The sequence below is a fragment of the Pimephales promelas genome, chromosome 10, assembly GCF_988280905.1.
Source record: "Pimephales promelas chromosome 10, fPimPro1.hap1.1, whole genome shotgun sequence".
Taxonomy (NCBI): domain Eukaryota; kingdom Metazoa; phylum Chordata; class Actinopteri; order Cypriniformes; family Leuciscidae; genus Pimephales; species Pimephales promelas.
The window spans coordinates 5,074,796-5,094,639 of record NC_142778.1 but is presented as its reverse complement, the minus strand read 5'-3'; the positions used below and the strand labels follow the sequence as shown (position 1 = coordinate 5,094,639).

Below are 19,844 nucleotides of genomic sequence, written 5' to 3'. Positions count from 1 at the left end.
ACGTCTTGCTGCCCCCACAACAAAACACCCTGTTCCTGCTCAAATGGAGCATGATGGGAACCACTCTATCTCAGCAGCAGTGGAGCCTTCAAGCCACAGTGTTTAACAGCTCTTTGAAACATTAACATTAGGAATGGGATGAAGATGAAGATGAAGTCGTTTGGGGGGCAGCAGGAAGAGGGGAAAGTCAGCTGGCAGAGTGGAACTCATTATAATTAGCAACTAATAATGAAAAGCCTCTCAATGAGGACTGTGATAAACCACAATCTGTTAGTTGCTGTTAAAAAAATAAAAAGATTGACCGTATCTTTAAAACAAGAACCTGCTGAGTTTATACCAGGCTCTTTCGCTAGATTTCAGTGTACAATGCACTCAAAAATTCGCATTTTGTTTGAATCATCATATTTGCTGATTCACAGTTCTGTTGTCGGCTAACTAATTATTTAGTTCATGTTGCAACAGCGGCGTGGAATCTAACAAAAGCTCATACACTGTAAAAATGAATATGCTTTATCTAATCAAAAAAATTGTGGCAACAGATTGCAAGCAATATTATTAATTACATTTAACAAATTAGAATTGAGTAATTAACTAATCAAATTAATTCCTTAAAAGTTGAACATTTAAAATGAGTAAAACTTACAACAATCAAAAAAAAAATCACCATTATGGTGATCTGTGTTTGTTTTACGGTTTACGGTTTTCTCCTTCAGTGATTCTGCTTGTAACATCAGGTGTCTTCAATGTTGGCAATATAAAATAAAGAGTTCTTTTTCGGTATAAACTTGACTCATTTTAAATGGTTAACTTTAAGGAATAATTTGATTAATTATTACTCAATTCTAATTTGTTAAATTTAATTAATAATATTGCTTGTAATCTGTTGCCACAATTCTATTGATTAGATAAAGCATATTCATTTTTACAGGAGCATTTTGTGACGTATTCCGGATAAGGAAAAGCAGGAATTGCAATCCAGATGAGAATGCACAAATTGAATAGACACCGTGGCAATGTGTGCAATTAAAAACGCTTGAGGTGACAGTTAATCCTTCATTTAGTTGGTGAGGAGTCATAATTTACATGGGCTGAGATGGCTTGATTTAACACGGTCACTATATTTGTTCATTTTCTGGAGTAAATTTGTGTGGTTGTCCTAAACCCCAAGTATACTTCAGTTTTCACATGAACGTATGCATACACCCAACCACACAACCTTTCGAAGTATACTCGATTTCACAGCGTGCACAGGTACTTAAAACATGTACACAAAATTGTCTTAGTACTCGTTTAAAACTAGGTTGCGTGCATCACAATTGCTCATCAATATAGGCTTCGTTCGATTACTTCTTCCGATTACTTTTTTTGACTGTGAAACAACGGACCGGGCAAAGTTGCCACTTTGTGGACTGAGTAATTAGAACAAAATATTCAAGGTGCATGTGCAAAACTGAACGGGGAGAGTATGCACAGATAGAAAAATCTGTATGCATACTATAGTGTACATGCAAAAGCCCAAGCATACAGACCTGTTTGCGGTATGTTGCTTTGTGATTTCTAAGGTATTCCAAGAGTTGTTAAATATCTATGTGGTTGCTAGGGTGTTCTGAGTGGTTCCTATGGTGTTTAAGTGGCAAACTAGTTTCTTATATTATTGTAATGGTAACACTATTTTGATGGTACCTTGTGATTGTGAACCTTCTGACTATAAGTAATGTTGCACCTACATGTCAACTAACATGTAACTCTACACCCTTGCTTCTAGTATACGTGGAATCATGAATATGCAAATCTCACTCACACATACAGGCTCGTCTACAATGTCGATTTATCATGGTACACTGTAAAAAATGATTTTTTGGTGAAGTAAATACTACTAAAAAATTGAATTTACATTAAAAAATGTTAGTTCAGGCAAGAATTAAAAAAACTAAGTAAATTCCATATCAGTACTTAAATATGTAAATATCAACTCAATAAAATTAAGTAAAAATTACTAAACTTTTCAAATAGTGGGGTTACCATCATGCACTGGACCTTGAATAATTAATGAGGTTCATATTTCACTGGTTTCCAGCTGCATTTACACTGTTTCATTGATTTTTGTTGTCAGTATTAGTAACTTGCCATTTTGTGACATTCCGAGTAATTTTTTTGCTCAAAATGACACATTCAAACATGTCTACCAAGTATTGAGGTCTTTGCATTCACATGATGCTTAACTTCTGACATGATGTAATATATATTATTTAGATGATCTACTGCAAATGACTAATAAAATTCAATATTATTGTTTTAGTGAAATGTAATGCAAAGGCAATTTCAACTGAATCGATATTAAATCAACCTTTTACTAGCCAAGTTAAAATGACTTATTTTCTGTAAAGTTTACTTAATTCCATATTCCAAGTAAATTTAAATTAAAGATTTCTAATTAAAGCTACTGATAAATATGTTTAGGTTTTTACTTGGCAAATCTTTGTAAATTTACTAGCATTTTCTGAGTGAAAAAAGTTGCCTAGCTTTTTTTCCAAGTAAATCCTACTCCAATTTTTTTCAGTGTAATGCTTTTTATCATTATGTATCGCTCTCTACAACTTCGGACACATAAAGGTAATTAATATGATTAGCCTTTTGCTTGACTAAGTTATCAAACAGCTAATAATGTTTTGCTAATTTTACACAAACCATGATCCTGTTCGCCATCTTAGAGTCACACAGCTGTCTTCTGAAAGTCAGTATCCTTATAAAAGCTTTGAACAACTTGGAACGACAGTGGAGAAAGGCATTTTGTTCATCATAACATTGGAATATCATCATATACATAATAGGCTATATGCACAACTTACTTCTGCATTCTGTAAAACAGGTCGCATCACTTCCGGTCCAGGTCTTTTGTAAGTGCTTCATGATTTTTTTTGCAGTTTTACTCAAGTAACTTAAAAGGAGCGAGCAAAGATTTGCATAACCAATGTCCCTCACATGTGCAGATTGATATTTAAACGTTTTTTAATTACATTTTTAACCCAACATTTGGGTTTGTCCATATTTTACCCAAAACTGGGTTAAAACAACCCAGCATTTTTTAGAGTGCAGTAACGTTTAGATATTTAAATGGAATAAAACGCCAATAACAGAGTGAACTATAGGTAGGTTAGCCGATTACCTTAAAAATCCATAGATATCGTAGTCAGTTCTTACGGCCGTTAACACTTTCTCTGAGTCTCAAGCGGATGCGATGAGACCTGTTTTCCGGTTTGGTCACGTGACGCTCGACATGAAGCCTATTTCCCTGTTATATTGCTAAATGTACCCGATTTTTCATACCAACAGAAAAATATATCAGGATAACCTGGCTTCGAGACTTCGCAGATATTGGTATGCTAAAACCTACAAGGCTACAAGGTAGTTTTGTGATCCAAGAAACACCAACGTTTTTGACGCTCTTTTTTCCACTGCCGTTTTAATGCGTTTTGGGGCGGCAGTGGCTCAGTGGTTCATGTAGGTTGTCTACAAACCGAAAGGTTTGTGGTTCAATCCCCGGTTCCACCTGACCAAGTGTCGAGGTGTCCATGAGCAAGACACCTAACCCCGGCTGCTCCCGACGAGCTGGCTGGCGCCTTGTATGGCTGCCGTCGCCGTCGGTGTATGAATGCGTGTGTGAATGGGTGAATGTGAGGCAAATTGTAAAGCGCTTTGGTGGCCATTGGGTCTATGAAAGCGCTATATAAATGCAGTCCATTTACCATTTACCATTTAATGAGAAAATACTCAGTCAGCAATGGTGTTGACTTATTAATTTGCACATGGTTTGTCTTAAAGCATATTAAACACGCCACATAGACATAGAAACATTAAAAACTTGATTTTCACCACAGGCGGTCTTTAAAATCCCAAGTGTGAGCAATTGTAATAGATGCAGTACCAGTTAGCAAGTTCCACAACAATATGAGTCATTTAGATGCAGGCATGAAAGTAGGATCTTGGTCACACTACTCTTATTAGTGTTCTAGTTCTATTTGCAGAACAGGGAGTGTTAGACAACAATACTCAGGGCTGTGAGCTATGAGCTGTGCTGCGAGTCCCCCAGAGATCCACTGCGTTTTCTCCAAGGTACATTGCATCAGCCCGTTTTCCACAGCATCCTTTCTTCCACCTCCAACCTTCCCACATCCCATCCCACTTGTGAGAACATCATATATCTCTCCATGACAGGCATCTTGCTGCAGGCCTTTCTCAAAGGCTCCTCCTCATCCTGCTCTCCTCTCCTTCATCATACAGGAAAGAGTAGAATTACCCTTCCTGCGGGGATTTCAGATTGGACACTTTTCCACGGTCACTGCCACCAATAATGACGAGTCGCCATCTCCTTAAACCAGACCCACAAGCTGCCGATATATTTGGCTCATTTGAAGAAGCTGACCTCTGAACTATTCAGAGTCTCCAAGTTTCTTGAGGTGAGAATTTAAGATGCTTTGATTTTCACTGTACGGCCAGTCGCATTCTCTCCCTCAACTGTATTTTTTCCCCCTAAAAGTGCTGCATCAGTGTTGGCAGCTCTTTTGGTGGTTCAGCAGTGCAGATCCAGGTCTCTGGGGTGTATACAGTTACAGCATGTGGACCTCTCTGCTCACCTCTCCTGATTTGACATTTTCATCCTCTTCCCCTGATCTGCCTCATAAGACCAATTCGATCTGATCAGATCAGATCACTTAAGACCAGAAACAAATCACGCAAAGAGTGTAAATACGCAATGCTGAGCTGCTTGCCACTAGTCAACATTACGTATATCAATAGCTATGTTTCCATCCACATTGGAACACTCATCAAATTTTGGGATACTGCTTAAAAAAATCCAGGATGAAAAGACCAACACTAGAACAGAATTTTCAAAAACTGCTCACTTGAGGTGAATTAAACTTAAAGTTATGCTTGGTTAGAAGACAAATTATGATGGAAACACATTCACACATCCAAGAATTTAACTAAAACAATCCTGTTAAAGGAGTAGTTCACTTTTTAAAAAAACTTTTGCTGATAATTTACTCACCCCCATGTCATCCAAGATGTCCTTCAGTCGAAAAGAAATGAAGGTTTTTGATGAAAACATTCCAGGATTTTCTCCATATAATGGACTTCATTGGGTACCAAACGGTTCAAGGTCCAAATGAGAGTTTCAGTGCAGCTTCAAAGGGCTTTAAACGACACCATACGATGAATAAGGGTCTTATCTAGCGAAACGATCTGTCATTTAAAAAAAAAAAAAAAAAAAAAGTTTTATAAGCACAAATGCTCACCTTGCTCTGTTCTGTGATGAGCGCTTGTGACTCTCCTGTTCAAACTCGTTCATCAAAATGAACAAATCTTTTTTCGAGTCATGACTTATTGAAGGGTCCCTTATTCATCGTCTGGTGTCGTTTAAAGCCCTTTGAAGCAGCCCTGAAACTCTCATTTGGACCTTGAACCGTTTGGTTCCCATTGAAGTCCATTATATGGAGAAAATCCAAGAATGTTTTCATCAAAAACCTTAAATTTCTTTTCGACTGAAGAAAGAAAGACGTGGATATCTTGGATGACATGGGGGTGAGTAAATTATCAGCAAAAGTTTTTTTTTTAAAGTGAACTACTCCTTTAAAAAGTCATGTGAGTGAATCACTATCAAACAAAGTTTGGGGTCATTTTTTTCAAAGAAATTAAGGCTTTCATTCAGCAAGGATGCATTACATTGATCAAAAGTGAGAATAAAGACACTTATAACATTACCAATGATATTCAAATTGTCAAGGAATCCAGGAAATCTCAGTTTCAACAAAACGATTAAGCAGCACAACTGTTTTAAACATTGATCATTTTTCTTGAGCAGCAGAATGATTTCTGAAGGATCATGTGACACTGAAGACTGGAGGAATCAGTTATGATGCTGAAAATTCAGCTTAGCATCACGGGAATAAATTACATTTGAAAATATTTTACGTATCAATAGCCTGTACTTTTGATCAAATAAATGCAGTCTAGATTTCTAGATTCTGTCAGTATAGCTTAGTTGTTCCTGACACTGGATAGTGGATATTGTATTGTAATAGTTAGGTAATAAAACTCCAGTTTCTTTAGACAGCCTACTAACCAGCCCAAACATGCCAACACAGCCAAACTAGAAAATGTAGCAACGATGATACCATTTACTTGGCCAGAAAAAAGAAAGGGGAGCAAACCAGGCAAAACCAGAATTTATCTTTAAAACAATAATGATCTTCCTTAATGATTGGTCATTCCACAGCCAGATAAAAGTGCTCAAGATAAGGTAACAAAAAAACAAACTACAGCCTGCTATTCAGTAAGCAAGCACAATGGTTGACCTGCTATCACAGGCCCGAATGACTGAGACAACCCTGTCTAAATGCCCTTCTCAAAGAAACCTGCTCCTAGAATTCAAATAAAGAAAACACACCAAAGGAGGGGCTACGAGTCAAAGCCTGAGCTGAATTCAAATGAGGTTAGCAAGCCTCTAGTCAACTCCCACACAAAATTTACAAGCGCATTTGATCATGTAAATTAAGCAGCACCGCGCACACAGGAATTTTGTGTTTTGTTTTATTCCCCGATTCATTTGCTGCCACTCCTACAAGAGCAAGAACAAGCAGTTTGACAGACAAGAGAAGAATGAGGCAAGTGACCCACTTCAAAATCCTGTTAAAACAGACAGCAAAGCAAGATGGGACAGGAGGGAAATGCAATACATTAAAAAAAGTCCACATTTACGGAACCTGGGAAAAAGAGTGAGCAACACACTTTACTACAACCCCGCATAAAGGCGAAAATGTACGAGAAATTATTTTGAGAATGCAACACACGTCCCTACAACCTGAGATGTCACTGAAACAGGTGTCGTGAGGAATCACACCTGTCTCCGTTCCAGCTCTAGGCTGGAGAAGGGAAAAAAGTCAGAGCGCAGCTAGTGCGCTAGCAAAGTAACGGCAGATTCATGTTTGACTGGCTCGCCTCTTTGGAGGGTGTGGTTTTGGAGAAGGGGTGTGGCTGAATGGCTTAATCAAATGATGAAGTCAGCGGCAGAACTTCTGTATGTGACCAAGCGGCAACCTCCGCTTGAAGTTCTGTAGTAGTAGTGCCGCTACTTCCATTTCAATGACTTGAAGCCAACACGGAAGTGAATTAAACTGCAATTCATCGAGTGGCCCCTTGAGGCTGATGGCAAAAGTGAGTCAAATCTGTATCTCCCCCATGTTAAAATACCCAACTTCACAGCAGAAAAAATAATGTTTACAGCCTGGTGGCAAATAATTGTTTTGGTCTAAAGTTCTGCATAATTAAGGGCATGGCCACTTGAGTGACAGCTGGATTGCCGCTTCTGTCACTGTTAGTCGTCGTTACGTCTTTTAACTATGATAATATTTCAAAGGGCAAAAACACGAACTTTAACTATTGGCTTTAATTCTTCAATCAGCTGTCACTTTAGCGAGAGGCCAGTAGCATAGCATTAGCACCTCAAGCCCCACGTCACGCCTCTTTGCCCATTTTATTTTATCCTGAAGTGACGAAAGGTGACGCGCTGCCAAGATGGTGACGGCCGGTCCCGCCCACTTTTATTTCGGCTTCAAAAACGCTCTTCAGAAACCTAAGGGTGACATCAAGGACACTACGTCAATTTTTTTTAATCTATGATTGTGACATAGGTGAACGCGATTATAAAAAAAACCAAAAAGTTAGGGAAGGGTCTATCCATCGGTTGTTGGTTGAATGGAGGCAGATTCCATCGTGAAAATGCATTACAATGTAAGAAAGAGATGGGGGTTTAAGCAGACTAGATGATTGGAGTCCTATATACGTCACCAGAAGTCTGTCATTTCACTGGAGTTATGACATTTAGATTAAGAATTAATTATTAGCTCAAAAAAGTCCAAAAAATAGAACCTGTATGCACAAAAAATAGAAAATAGGGTGAATTGTCATCATCATGCCAACTATAAAAATAATTATAGTAGAAAATAAAAGTATCCAACAAAATATGCATTATAAAATGACAGTGCGCTGTATTGTTAAAAAGATCAAAACAGCATTTGGCATTTGAATCAAATAACTCCACACAGCGTGCTCTGGTTGCATACTGCACATTAGTGAGTATTACTTTTTTAGAAAGTAAGTGTCAAACATGCATGCAAACATTCACACACATACAGATCTTCCTCGACCATTTTAACAAACATATCCAAGCATGAAGAAAAACACAGATGGACACGGATATGGGCCATAAGCATATTTGGTGATATGGAGGAAGAAATCTGTTTGTGTGTGTAAGATAGAACAACATGCTCCTGAAAAAGACAGCAAATGTTTTATTCATATGTGAACACATGCAAAGGAGATGAGTCACAACCCATCCGAATGCAACTACTGATGCAGGCAATGAGCTTATAAACACACACACTTTCACCCACAAAATCTATGATGTCCTCCAAATGACAGAGCAGCCAACAAATCTCTATGGGGAGCAGTTAAAGGTGGAACGGATTGCTTGGCATTTGTGCTAAAGGGGCAAATGTGCCCGCTTCTGCGAGTCTTTGATGGTGGAGAGTCTAAATTTGTGATGAGCTGAGCCGAGTCGAGCCGTGGGAGGTAACGGTGCCTCTCACTCTCTCATACAAAGAGAAGACGGACGAACACGAGCTGGATAATTAGAGCGAACGCGCCGCCCAGGAGACAGAGATTCTGAGATCGTGAGAGCGGGGTTTGCCTGACGAACTCGCTATATTTAACTTCCTCTAATGCAGCCGGTCCTGAAGAAGCAGACACGCTCAGACATGACACACTGGAGGAGATAGAGACATTTGCAGAAAGAGAGAGAGCCAGTGGCAGACAGACACTCAAACTCAGACACAAAGAAAGCAAGAAACTAACAGCGGGTGTACCAAAAAAAGATGGACATTTTGAAATAATAGGGTATAAAATTGTTTTTTTTTTTTTTTATAAATGCGGACAATTAAAAAATAGCATCTGACATTTAATTTTGGAAGTCGATAACTGATAACCAGTTCCATTTTAATAAAAAGATTATCAAGACCTGTGGTTCTGTCAATGGTTCTTACATTCAAATAGGAGGTAAAGTACACCGTTTAGAAGGATGGGGTTGGAATTTCTATTAATTTTTTTAAGAAATTAATAGCTTTTATTCAGCAAGGATGCATTAATTTGATTACAAGTGACAGTAAGTGCATGCATAATGTTAAAAGATTCTTTTAAACTTTCTATTAAAAGAACCCTAAAATCATTCACGGTTGATTTCCAGCAAACTATTGAGCAGCACAACTGTTGTCAAGTTAATCATAAGAATAATTTTTTGTACATCTTACTGACCCCAAACAAGGTAGTGTAGCTCAACACTGTACTGACACAAATTATGCAACCGGCGTATTCCAATTTGTGAATGAATGATAGCATGGGGAAACTACTTAAACAAGTCATAAAAACTCGATTTAAAACCATGTAAATACTGATTGACTCATAGAAACAACTATTCAATGGAATACTAAAGTGGAATTGGAATCAGCTCATTTAAAAAAAAAAATTTTTTTAGAAATTGCCTGGATAGCAAAGACCATATTTTATCCATAGACAAAATCCTCATCAAGAACTGTGAAAGACAGAAACATAGCCTATAAAAATAAAAATTATGAATAAAAAATACAACAGAAACACAAAGCTCAAAAATTACTGATATGAATTTACACATTACACTAAATATTTATTTATTTTGTCACTAAATATTAAGTCCTATGGAGCGATTCATAAAATCCATGTCTAAATACATAAGCAGCCTCTTGGGGATTCTTGAAAGTATTACTAATCAGGAACCCAACAGGAAGTAAATAACGCAAGCTTGCAGTTGAAGGGAACGTTTACCTTACTACTAATTACACTTATGTGGCATTTCAATCCTGTGGTGCAACATTTATAACCAAAAATAAGCTTTACATACTTGTCAGATTCTTGTATATGGTCTAACTGTTGGAAACAATGTGCCAACATAGCTTGAAATGTCCTATAGTGTGTCCTGTGTAGTCTGACATATTAAACTCCACTCAAAATGAATTTAATTGATTTAATGATCTCATATATTAATTGAAATACCACATTGAACATTTGTACTTTTTAAAACTCATCATGTCACACCGCGAAGGACTGCTAAACTCAAAAAGTTATTAAAATAGTTTCAGATAGTTAAGGCTGGGTTGAATCGATAACAATATCGATTTCTCATTTTGATGAAGCGATATCGATTCTTAAAAATCAACACAATCGATCTTTTGGTCTATGCTGTTTTTAGTTGCTTGAACACTGTTTAAATGTTTGTTTCCGTCGTTGAAAAGTTATTATAAAAAGTTATTATTCTAAAAACTACCTTATGTGGAATTTATAGGTCTCTATACAAATTATTTGTTAATTTTAACCTAACTATGTTCGGAAAGGAAATTAGGCTTCTACGGAGCCCCGTAAGGGACATGGCGATGGGGAAAAAAATTAGATACAAATATTTTCTCTTACAATCATCCATTTGGGTTTATATTGTATGCGATTTGTGGGCATCAGGGCGCCGCTATCAATATGCAGGGTTATGAAATTGCTTTTGAATCCGCGCTCTTCCCACTTATTTTAGCTTTTGAATTTTTGGGAGCTGACCACACATTTTAACAAGATAAGATATTTGTCAATGACGGTCAGGATATGTTGCGCAACAAAGCCTCCGTCATTGCCCTGCCAGTAATCTCTCCTTACGATCTTAAAATGAGAAGTGAAATCGGATTTTACTGTAATGTAACCGCCCAAGCAGCAAGTTCAACCATGCCCCTTCCCTTTAGGTGCTCCAGAGAATGCGTTTTTCATTTTCTGTGCCTTTCTGAATTCGTATCCAGGCTTCTAAGGTGCAAGATATGAGCCAACTCAAAGGTGTGGCTATCAAAGTGTGTTTGCGCATGTATGCATCATATCAGTAATGGACGGGTGGAGCATCCGCAGCAGTAGCATGTTCTGTTCTCTTCTCCTCTGTCCAGCACTCAGTGTGTCTTACAGCTAAGAGGATTTGTGGTGAGACAGAGCGGCTGGTAAAATAATTGAAAATGTCTCTAAGCACTAAGCTCTCAGCTCAGAGGATGAGCATCAGGGTGGCGCTAACATAGCTCAGGCTTTATGAAACAGGAAATGGCTGACAAAACCATCATCAATGCCTGCAATACAACAATGGAGCTCTGCCACACCTGCCATGCATGCATATAAAGTCACACCAAAAAAAAAATGTTTTGATGGGATCACTTAGCAGAGTGAGTGATGTGTGGAAAAACGGTCTACTAAAGAAAACATCCGTCACAGCCTAGGTGACTGTTTTACAATCCATCGAACAGACAGTAGGCTGAGAGTACTATCTAATTTTTACTCCTTTTTAATTCATTCTCCCTTCACTGTAAAAAAAATATTTTCAAGATTTGTTATCACAACATTTTTTCTTTTGTCAAATCAACTTTAATAATTTATTTAGTTGAGATACCTTTTTGATTTTGAGTTTCTGATGATGATTAAATCGATCTCCTTCATTGCATTAACTCACTTTTTCCAGTTCAATCAACTTAAAATTTTAAGCCAACCAGGTTACTTACTTTAAGTTAAACCAACAATATTTTTTGACAGTGTTGCATGGCTATCCCCTGACTATCGAACCTGTACGAATCACTTTAGCACTGATGTAAAAATTGAATTAAATAACAAATAAAAGGTGCAATAAAAGAAATTATATACAATTTTAAATTTTTTATATATATATATATATATAAATATATATATATATTTTTTTTTTTTTTTTTTTTGGAAAGTAGCAAATCAATCAAACAAGATACCAGATGTTACTGACAGAGTACTTGCACTTCTCAGAAAAATAAAGAAGTAGTTCACTTTTTTTTTAAATTTTGCTGATAATTTACTCACCCCCATGCCATCCAAGATTGCCATGTCATTCTTTCTTCAGTCAAAAAAAAAAAATATAAGGTTTTTGATAAAAATATTCCAGGATTCTTCGCCATGTAATGCAATTTACTGGTAACCGAACAGTTCAAGGTCCAAAAGAAAGTTTCAGTGCAGCTTCAAAGGGCTTTAAACGCCACCAGACGATGGATAAGGGTCTTATCAAGCGAAACGATCGGCCATTTAAAACAAAACTTAAACTTTGTTAGTTATTTAAGCACAAATGGTCGCCTTGCTCTGCAACTGTTCTGTGATCAGTGATCGAGACTCTCCTGTTCGAACTCGTTCATCAAAATGAACAAATCTTTTTTCGAGTCATTTGGTACATTCAACAAACGAAATGAACGAATTGACTCGAAAAAAGATTTGTTCATTTTGATGAACGAGTTCCAACAGGAGAGTCACAAAAATGGGCACATCACAGAACAGAGCAAGACGACCATTTGAGCTTATAAAACTGAAATGAGCGATCGTTTCGCTAGATAAGACCCTTATCCATCGTCTGGTGTCGTTTAAAACCCTTTGAACAGTTTGCACTGAAACTGTCTTTTGGACCTTGGACCGTTTGGTTCTCAATGAAGTCCATTATATGGAGAAAAATCCTGAAATGTTTTATCAAAAACCTTAATTTCTTTTCGACTGAAGAATGAAAGACATGGATATCTTGGATGACATGGGGGTGAGTAAATTATCAGCATAAGTTTTTTTAAAAGTGAACTGCTCCTTTAGCATTAGTTCCTGTTAGCCAAATAAGACTGTATCAGTGGTAAATAAACAACACAGAGAAACTCCAACTCCAGTTATTCTGTATGCTACCAAAGGAGTATAACACCATCATGAAGACAAGTAAACAATGTGGCAATTAACGTCTGATCTCAAGGCTGCCATCGCATCGGATAAACAAGCAGTTATGTCCCAATCGGGTCCTTGAGCTGGTCAGGAGGTTTGCACTCTTTCAGAGCTCACAATAGCCCCTCACAGTCATCCATTCATCAGTCCTGGGGTGAACAATCCATGCTATTAAAAGCCCTGCTAACAACACCCACACAATGAAGTCTGCATACAAATGTATTGTGTGCCATCAAAGGCATCAGACAGAATCACAACAGCAAAGACCACACACACACACCCCTGCAAACATTCACGCATGCACACACCACTGCATGTTAACCAAACACAGGTGCGAAAACCAAAGAAACGCTGCTTTGGAGTCAATACCTGGACTTTGTGTCATCTCAGATCTAACTGAGTGGAATATGTGATCAGAACAACAAGACTCGCACACGCAAACTCTTTAACCTCTAAAATATGGCATTTCAGTCATTGTCCTATATTCAATGGGAAAAAAACAAACAAAAGCCACGATATACTCAAAATGAAGATGTTTTTTGTTCTTCACTCAGGGGTAAAAGGAAGTTGGAAATATCTTTGCAAAGCGAACATCCCAAAAACGTCTGAAAGCGGAACTTAGATAAATATGTAAATATGTCCTGAACGCTTTATTCAAAATAAACAGAAAACAGCAGTCAAGTCATCTGATCATAGCGATGAATATGTGTTTGCATACATACACTGTAAAAAAAAAATCTTGATTTTAACAGTAAAAGACTAGTCTAAAACTGTTAATTTGGTTAACAGAAAGTTTCTGCACTAAATAACTGTGATATAATTTTAATGTAGAATACCGTTAAATTTACAGTTTTTGAAAGTGAAAAAGAACTCCTTGTAAAATTTACAGTGAAAAACGTTTTTTACGTAAAAAAATTGTTTTTTTTTATAATCAATTATGTACATTAGGGTTTTGTTACATTTAATGTTGTTAAATTAATGTTTATTGCATTTTTTTTTATTTCATGTGTGTTACCATGATGGTGTTTAATGTTTGTGTGAATGACACTGGCCAGCTTTTTTATACAAGTATTAACCTAAACCTACTAATGAAAGACTTGTGATGAGATTTAATTGCTCATGTAACTCATTTCTGCTGTGATGATTGTTGGTTGTCAGTGTATTACAATAGTACAAAGCAGATATCACTTTATCAAAAGGTTGGTAAATCAACATTTTATTAGAAAATGAATACAGTTTATTATTGTAAATTTTAAGTTAAAGGGGTAGTTCACTTTGAAATTAATTTTTGATATGTTTTAACTGTGGAGATCTAAACATATGTAGATATATAGGAAATCGCAATGGAAGACGATTTCGATATACTGTATATAAATATGTTTAGACCTTCACAGTGAACGGTAAAACTTCCGAAATCTCTTTGTAAACAATGAGTGACGTACACACGCAAGCGATTACTTCCGGCGGAACGTTGGACACGGTTCAGTTGGACATTGGATAACGGATTCAGATCAGTTGGACATGGCTGTGGTTACACGAGGTAAAAACGATATAAATACTGTTCGTTTCTTACACAAACCGCTCATTTCGTGTCTTAGGCCATCAATGTGTACTTACATTTACGAGTCATTAAATCATGTTTAATTTTAACTTCTCTGTGCATGCTCTTTGACGTGGACCCCCTAAACCTGCTTTATATGACTGATATAGAGAACAACGGTTTGACCGAAAAAATGTAAAAATTGAAAATACCGTGGAAACAAAGACATCTACATCTTGGATGCCCTACATCTTGGATGCCCTTGAGGTAAGCTAAAACATATCAAAAATTTATTTCAAAGTGAAATATCCCTTTAAGTCTATAGAACCATTAACATTCCTACCGTTTTTTAACGGTAAAGTTCTGGCAACCACAGCTGCCGTTTGTTTACCGTAAAAATTCAGTTTTATTTTTTACAGTGTAAGGCAGTCAATGGGGTAAATGAACTGTTTGATTACTGACATTATTTAAAATATCTTCTTTTGTGTTCAGCAGAAGAAAGTAATTCATATAGGGTTGGAACAACTGAGAAATGCTGCCCATTTTCATTTTTGAGTTAACTATCCCTTTAAGACTTCATTGTGAAACATGGCCAGTCCATAAGTATAGAGTTGATGATAGCCAAAAAGCAAAGTAATTCCAGAGATGAAAAAAAATTATAACATGCCTTGATAAATCGTGCAAAATAAGACTAAGGTTTCATTTCCACGTAAGCCTTTTGTTCAACTACTCCTTGGAATGCAATGCATCACTGCAAAAGCCCATGTCACAACACTGAACACAGGAGGCAGTCCTGCATGACTGCGTAACAAGAGCAAGGTGGACCCTAGAGCAAGCTGGAGAAGAGACAACACTTTTTGTTTACCATCTCAGAGGCTTGGGAAAGAGCGCACAGACTCCCACTCATCAACAGAGAATTTTTACAAGCTCTGTTCCAGGTTTCTCTTGAACCCACAGGGTGACAATAGCTGGTTTGCGCAACTCCCATTTGGCAAGTTAGTTTAGCGTTTTAATGTGCTTCAGATAATGAGAATATTAACAAGAACGATCATCATGTCCTTGCCAGCAGCAGGATACTAAAGCACACATGACGTTGCATTTTTTTCAAATATACAAAATAAACACTCCATTCATGTTGGTATGTGCCAAAGCTTGCATTGCAATCAGTGAAAACAGTCAAATGTGAAAAAGCTTTGCACACAACACAAATATGATTTGGCAATTGGCGCCAGTGAAATTCCAGAAGCCTGTGTTGGCAACATCAGCAAGGCTAGGCTTTGGGTTGGAAAGTTAGTAAAGGAACTAGCTTCTAAATTAATGGTTCAAGAAATTAACTCATTTCAAATCAACTATTTTTCCCTGAATTTGTTCTTTCCATTGAAAGACCATGTGACAACAACAACTGAAAGGAAAAAAAAACGAGCAATGGCGGCAGTCATTATGCAAGCTATAAAAGCAAAAATTGACACACTGAGAGTGAGACAGACAATCCACCGTGACAGCTTGCAAAACTGGATTTGATCAAATACATGGAAAACACAGATAAAACATAGAGGGCTCAACAATAAGGATGGCTCAGGCCAGTGCCATTAAGGTTCAGTCCAGTGCTGCATTTATGTTGTGAATTCAGTCTGCGTGCACATACACTCAGGGGTCATTCTTGCATTTAAAAAAGCGAGAAGAGGAGTGCAACCGTATACATGGGTCTCAAGCTTATCTCATGGGTCGAGCAGCTTATCTATAACTAGACATGCATTTTTAAAAATGCAATACTCATGGCTCAAGAAGCTGAAAAACAGGGTGATGCCAGGCAAAATAATCCATTGAATAACCAGTGTACATTGTTTTCTGATTTCAATTTGTCTAAAAAACAAAATTAAAAAAGTGTGATAGCGTTTCCTGCAATTGTTATTTCTGTGTATAAATACATTTATGTCACCATGCAGTTGCAAAAATAGGCTGTTTTCAAAAAGGCTTAAAAAAAAAAAAAAAAAAACTCACCCCTGATGCCCAGTTTGACATTGGGTTTTTTTGTCTCTCAAGAGTTGCATTATATTAGTTGGGGGGTCAGTACATTTTTTTGTATGTTTCTTGAGCAGCAAATCAGCATATTAGAATGATTTCTGAAAGATCATGTGACACTGAAGACTGGAGTAATGATGCAAAAAAAAAATCAGCTTTGTCATAACAGGAATAAATTACATTGAAAAAATATATATATTGTCAAATCAACTTAAATAATTTATTTAGTTCAAATAACTTATTATTTTGAGTTTCTGATGATTAAATCAATCTCCTTCATTGTATTAACTCACTTTTTCCAGTTCAATCAACTTAAAATTAAGGCAACCAGGTTACTTAATTTTTTTAAGTTAAAGAAACAATATTTTTTTACAGTGAGGGGACATTAAAAAATGTAAAAAAATAAATAAATAAATAAAAAAACTATTACCAACCCCAAACGTTTGAAGAGTAATGAGATGTTTTCAAATGTTAAAAAATAAAAAACATTGTTCATAACTATTCTGACACTTTATTCAAAAATAAGCTATTAAAACACAGCTTAATGTAATATTGGCCTTCATTTGGGCCAGTGAAACTGTCGTCAAGGCAAGTAAAAATCTGAAACTAACAGGAAAAATCCTTATTGTTGAGACAGGAAGTGGTACGGTTATATAACGTATGGCTGTAACAAAATAAAAAAGGGACATATCCACAGCTGAGAAAACAAAAAAAGCCAAATCCAAGCTTGCACTGGCTTTAGAGTTAACAGTAAAGCATTAACACTCAAACAGACAGCCCAGTGTGATTTTAACACATTCCCTTTGTCTCCTACAAACACAATGGCACCTGACAGAGGCATAGGAATAATTCCCATCCCCAGCACTGGGAGGGTGAAACTGGAGGTTTCAATGGATGCAGCTCTCCTGCAGTAAGTGAGAGCTTGGGGCTATGCAGAACCTCTGCAGAACTTTCCCCTTCCGGGTAATAAATCAGGTCTGAGGTCAACGGGACTCAGTAGCACAGCATCAACCGGCATCATAATGCTCCACACACTCTGGAAACACACACCTCGCCCAAAAATAACATTTTACCATGGCAATCATATGCTTGAGGAGCTAGATAAACACAATCAAGGATACAATGAGCCAAATGTGTAACGAAGAAAAAAGCAGTCATCACAGAAATACGATAGGGTCATAATATTGATCAGAAGGTAAAACGATTCTTTGATTTTCTCCAGTAATGCTGATCTTTGCATATCCATAAACATCACAGCATGTCCTTGTGAACCACAGGCAGCTCCTTTCTCTATAAATGCATCAATTAGTACACAAAGAGATTTCATCATTTATTTCAGTGCATTATAGCCATTATTTCAGGCTTTGAAAATCATTGTTTCATAATTTGTTATGGCAGCAGACTGAGCTCTTTTCTATTGGCACATATAAAAGTGCAAAAAAGGACAAGGGACGAGTTGTGATTAGGTTTAAAGCAACCAGACATGGACCATCCAGGAATGGTGTAAGAGCTTTTCAAGTTTAAGAGTTTATAACTTGGCTTCCTTTAACATATCACATGATTTGCATAATTTGCCTATGATGCAGGGTTCTCTGACAGATACGGACTTGTCTTTTAACATGGGAAGTGTTTTTTTATCACCTAAAGCTTGTCATTGTAAGAGATGCTGTTCAGATCAAACATCTGAAAGCTATTCCTGATGAATATGTATAATGATGTGAATCATTTTAGTTATATAAAGGTCTTATCAAAAGACATCCTTAAGCCGATTGTTCAGCTTGATTCTTTGATATTTGACTCAAAGCAAACACAAACTCTTAAAAGGCCTCTTCTGATAAAGTGGGGTATTCTCCAATGCAAGACTGTAGTTAGCATATCCATACTTTTATTAAAACATAATATTAAAAAATGAAAACAACCACTAACATTATAGGTTAATAGGATATTGAAAAGCCTTTTATCATAAACGCACATAAACGATAGCTATGGAGGACTTCAAAATGACATTATGACAGAATCAATATTAGGTTTCAGTTTATCAATACAACAAGTTCCACAAATAAACATGGGAGATAAATAGTAAAACGTAAAGACAATTACCCTCATCTCCACAGCTCGTCTAAAGAAATACAATTAATCGTTTTACTTCCTCAAGCTTTTCCTCTTTAAGGAACAAAATGACAATTATTTAATATTACATTGGAATTAGTTTCTCTTTTGGCACCGAATTAGACTAAATAAACAAAATACGTACAATTTACACAGACTGTTATTATTAGACTAATGACTTTATAGGCTGGGCATTGGGCGTCATTTGTAAACAAATGACAATAACAAGGCACATTTCAGAAGAGAAATAAGTGTAAACAAAGATAATTCTGAAAATGAAGGTGAGATATTAGTGCGCACAAACCTCAATGTATCCGGCTAGACTCGGAACAGCGATGGCCAGAATGAGCACAGATAATACCGGGACTGAACCCATCTTCACGGTTAGTCTCTGCTGAGATTTGTGTTGAAATTATCCCGCGGTGGATATCTATAAGACGCCGTTAAAAAGGAAAACAGCTAAGCCAACGGTCCTCGAGTGGTTGTTGTGTGTGCGTCTCTCTCCTGTGTTTTCCCACTGTGCCGTTGAGCTCGCTCTCAGCGCGTGTGGAATGTCTCCGAGTGTCACTGCACGCGCTTGAGCTCGAGCTCGAGCTCGAAAACACGATCAAGCGCGCCACCGGGCGTCAGATGCTGGGACCTGCCGGAAATGAGGTCATCATGCTGTCATCTAATGAAGTAAACATGCTTGACGAAAAATTATTTTTTTATGACTTTGATTCCTACATTTCTTCAATACGATTGTTAAAAAACGAAAAATCTGTGAAATATTTACAATGCTATGATGCACTCTTCAATACCCCTGGTGCAAGTAATACTCTTATTTGTTAAAATTGAATGTGAACTATGCTTTCTTATTTATTTATTTATGTATTTAGTTTTGTTTTGATTATTTATGTTCTGTTATTATTTGTATGTTACCTTTCTGCAATAAAAAAAAACATGCTTGACAATTTTTCTCTCTACATGGTTTAATAGGAATATAATTGGTATTCTCTCAATTTTTGATAAATCTGGTAATTTCTTATCTTATGAAGAATTTAACAGGAATATAATTGGTATTCTCTCAATGTTTGATAAATCTGGTAATTTCTTAACTTATGAAGAATTTGTCTGTTCATAATTTTCCTTTACCATTTAAAGAATATGCTTAAAGCAATTCCTTCTGGTCTAAGTCATCTTGTTAAATGTCATCTAACCTTTAGTAAGAGTGTCACCACCAAAGAACCTGATTTGATCTTAGATGGTATAAATATACTTAGTAAGAAATGTAATAATAAACATGTTTGACATATTTTTC

The 19,844-nt window shown here is 36.7% G+C and overlaps 1 protein-coding gene across 5 annotated transcripts in view; it reads right to left on the bottom strand.

Annotated features, from left to right (window-relative positions):
- Positions 1-19,109, bottom strand: part of aplp2 (amyloid beta precursor like protein 2) — a 90,537-nt gene extending 71,428 nt beyond the window's left edge. For 3 of the 5 annotated variants that reach the window (XM_039647378.2, XM_039647380.2, XM_089135340.1), the window contains exon 1: positions 18,849-19,108. In XM_039647378.2, coding sequence (XP_039503312.1) covers positions 18,849-18,920 — 72 coding nt within the window. In that variant the 5' untranslated portion in view covers positions 18,921-19,108. Of the gene's footprint in view, positions 1-18,848 lie in introns of all 5 variants that reach the window. The other 2 variants (XM_039647381.2, XM_039647379.2) reach the window with 2 other exon arrangements.
- Positions 19,110-19,844: the final 735 nt, after the last annotated feature.